The sequence below is a fragment of the Octodon degus genome, unplaced genomic scaffold (genome assembly GCF_000260255.1).
Source record: "Octodon degus isolate 3935 unplaced genomic scaffold, OctDeg1.0 scaffold00019, whole genome shotgun sequence".
In the NCBI taxonomy this organism is placed as follows: Eukaryota; Metazoa; Chordata; class Mammalia; order Rodentia; family Octodontidae; genus Octodon; species Octodon degus.
Window position 1 is genome coordinate 21,126,750 of NW_004524595.1, and position 2,613 is coordinate 21,129,362.

General features: G+C 53.3%; 1 protein-coding gene across 1 annotated transcript in view; it reads left to right on the forward strand.

The window, feature by feature from the left end:
* The first annotated feature begins 418 nt into the window (after positions 1-418).
* Positions 419-2,613, forward strand: part of Tmem165 (transmembrane protein 165) — a 23,221-nt gene continuing 21,026 nt past the window's right edge. Inside the window, exon 1 of the mRNA XM_004627516.3 lies at positions 419-871. Within this exon, the coding sequence (XP_004627573.1) occupies positions 665-871 (207 nt within the window). The 5' untranslated portion in view covers positions 419-664. The remainder of the gene's footprint in view (positions 872-2,613) is intronic.

Sequence of the window (2,613 nt, forward strand, 5' to 3'; positions counted from 1 at the left end):
GGCATTTTCACCCCTGAGATCAGTCTTTACAGTGGCCATCGCGCCGCAGCCACGAGAATCGGTGAGGCAGTGCGGAGCCCTGAGGCGTGGCAAACGCCACGTAACTAACGGCGCACCAACTACTCTGACATTTACGAAAGTCCAAGAGCAGAGAAAGACCAAACTGGGGAAGAAGGCGGAAGGCCCGGGAGGAAGCATATGGAAAAGCCACGCAGCGCAGGAGCTGCGTGGCGGGGACGGAGCCGGGGTCCCTGGGCCAGGGGATGCTGGGAGAAGGGCCAGGCGCCGGGTACCTGCCCGAACGCACAGCCCAATGGGAGGAGCGCGCGAGCCTCACCTCAACCTGCCCAAAGACGTCACGACGCTGAGGAGGACGCCGGGCCAATGGGAGGGCGTAGGGGGCAGGGGGCGTGGCCGCGGAGTTGAGGCCCGGCCCGGCGAAGCGCTAGGGGAGTCTTGTGGCCACCGCGGGAGAAGACTGAAGAGCCGGCGTCCGCGGGCCGGGCCTGCCCGCAGCTTCCTGCCTGCTCTCGCGCCTCCCGCATGGTGCGGGCTGCTAGCTGAGCGGCGGCGAGGCGTGGCGGACGCGTCGCCTGGCGTCCAGGTTTCCAGTCGCCGCCGCCTCTTCCTGCGGCGCCCGTGCGTGGCCGGCTCGGCGGGCGGGATGGCGGTCGCGGCCCGGGGAAGCGGCTGCTCTTCGGCGCCTCAGCTTCTTGTGCTCCTCTTGGTTCCGCTGCTCTGGGCTCCGGCAGGGGCCCGGGCCGGCTCCGACGCAGACCTTAGCCACCGGAACGACAACCCCCCGGCGCCCGCCCAGCAGCTGCAGGCGCAGCCTGTAGCCGTGCAGGGACCCGAGCCGGCCCGGGCGGAGGTGAGCGGGCAGGGCGCGCGGGGGATGGGGCGCGCGGCTGCGGAGCCGGCTGCTCTGGGTACCGGGATCTGGGCGCCGCCTGGGGGAGGGGAGCCGCCCTGCGCTAGGTTCCGGGCGAGGCCCGGCCTTGCCCGGCTCCTTGGGGGGAGGGGGGCAGGGAGGGCCCAGCTGGGAGCTCGCTGTGAACCTTCAGACCTCGAGGACCGGTATGTTGCTCGGAATCGGCGTCTTAGTGAACCACAGTGTCAAGCTGGAAGTACTCATCCCAAATAAAGTTTCTAGCACTGGACAGCTGGGAGACTTTTTCTTCACTATTCTCTAAGGATAATCACATTGACCATTTCATTGGTGAAACTGTTGATCCAAAAACAGCTTACTCAGATTCAGCTTGGCACAGCCTTTTTTTTTTTTTTTTTTTTTTTGCCAAATACAGTATGTGTGCATTGTGATCCGCGACTCTCCTTATTTTAAAACGTGCTTTGGCTTGCTGGAAGCAGCTCTTAGGAATACGGGGGAAGAATCAGTTTTTGACGGTACAAAGTGCTGCATCCGCCTGGAATGCCAGAACTAAACTTATAAATAAACCGGAATCTTGTATTGTGTTTGAACTTAAGCGAATAGATATAAGTTAACTTTTTAATCTGTTTTAATATAGTCGATCTTTTTACTTTCTTGATATTCTATTTCCAGTTCGACCTCCAAATTCTGGACTTTCATCTTCTAGGAACCAGTTTGATATTAACCGCCTACCTCCACCCCAGCCTACATCTGTCTTATCTTTGCAGAAGTAATCTTACAGAACATTTATTTAGTTTTGTCTTAGAAGCCTTCAAATTGACCCTGCCTAATAAATAATTTCAGTTGGGCCTTGTTAACAGGATGGATGTTTAGGTTTCTTAATGTTGTGGCTTCAGTTCACCTCCAGGCCTTTTAGGAACTGTTACTTTGCTCATATTCTATACTGTTTTTTAAAGCGTGCTTCAGTGGGGTGTGGTCAGTGATCGCAACACTCAGCGATCCAGACGCAGGAGGATTCCAAGTTCTACCCCAGCCTGGGCAATTGAGCGATTTATCACAGGGTTATAGCACAGTGGTACTTGCCGTGCGCCCCTCCCCAGCCTGAAAAAAAAAGTGCTTCACGAACTGTGGCGTGCCATGTGCTCTGTCAGTCTCTTCCAGACAAAAGACTTCCTTGAAAGGACTCAGCTTGAAGCCTGTGGTCTGGACTCTTCCCACTTTCAAGGGCCAGCAGATAGATACCTACTCTTTGGGGGAGCTTTCCCTCTGGTTCAAAGTGATTTCTCTTTCTTCTGAATAATGTTGTATTTCATTTCTTCACATTATTGCCTACTACCTTTGTCTGTCTGTCTGTCTGTCTGTCTGTCTGTCTGTCTGTCTGTCTTTTCTTCCTGTAAGTACCAGGGATGGACATTTCACACAGCAAGAACTTTCTGAGAATTAGAGTTGTCCAGAATGTAGTAATTGATGTTGAGAAACCATGAGATTCTCTTTACTGGAAATACTCAGGAACAAGTTGAATAATTTGCCATCCATAAGAAGATTTAAAATTATAAAGTGAAGATTCTGTGATCTGAGTTTTCTCATAACAGGAGTTGAAGCAGGTAGACCAGGTGCCATTTTCTGTTCTTTTTTTTTTTTTTTTTTTTGGCAGAATCAGGGATTGAATTCAGGCCCTTGCACTTGCCAGGTATTTTCTGTTCTTGGATGAGGAAATCCTTTAG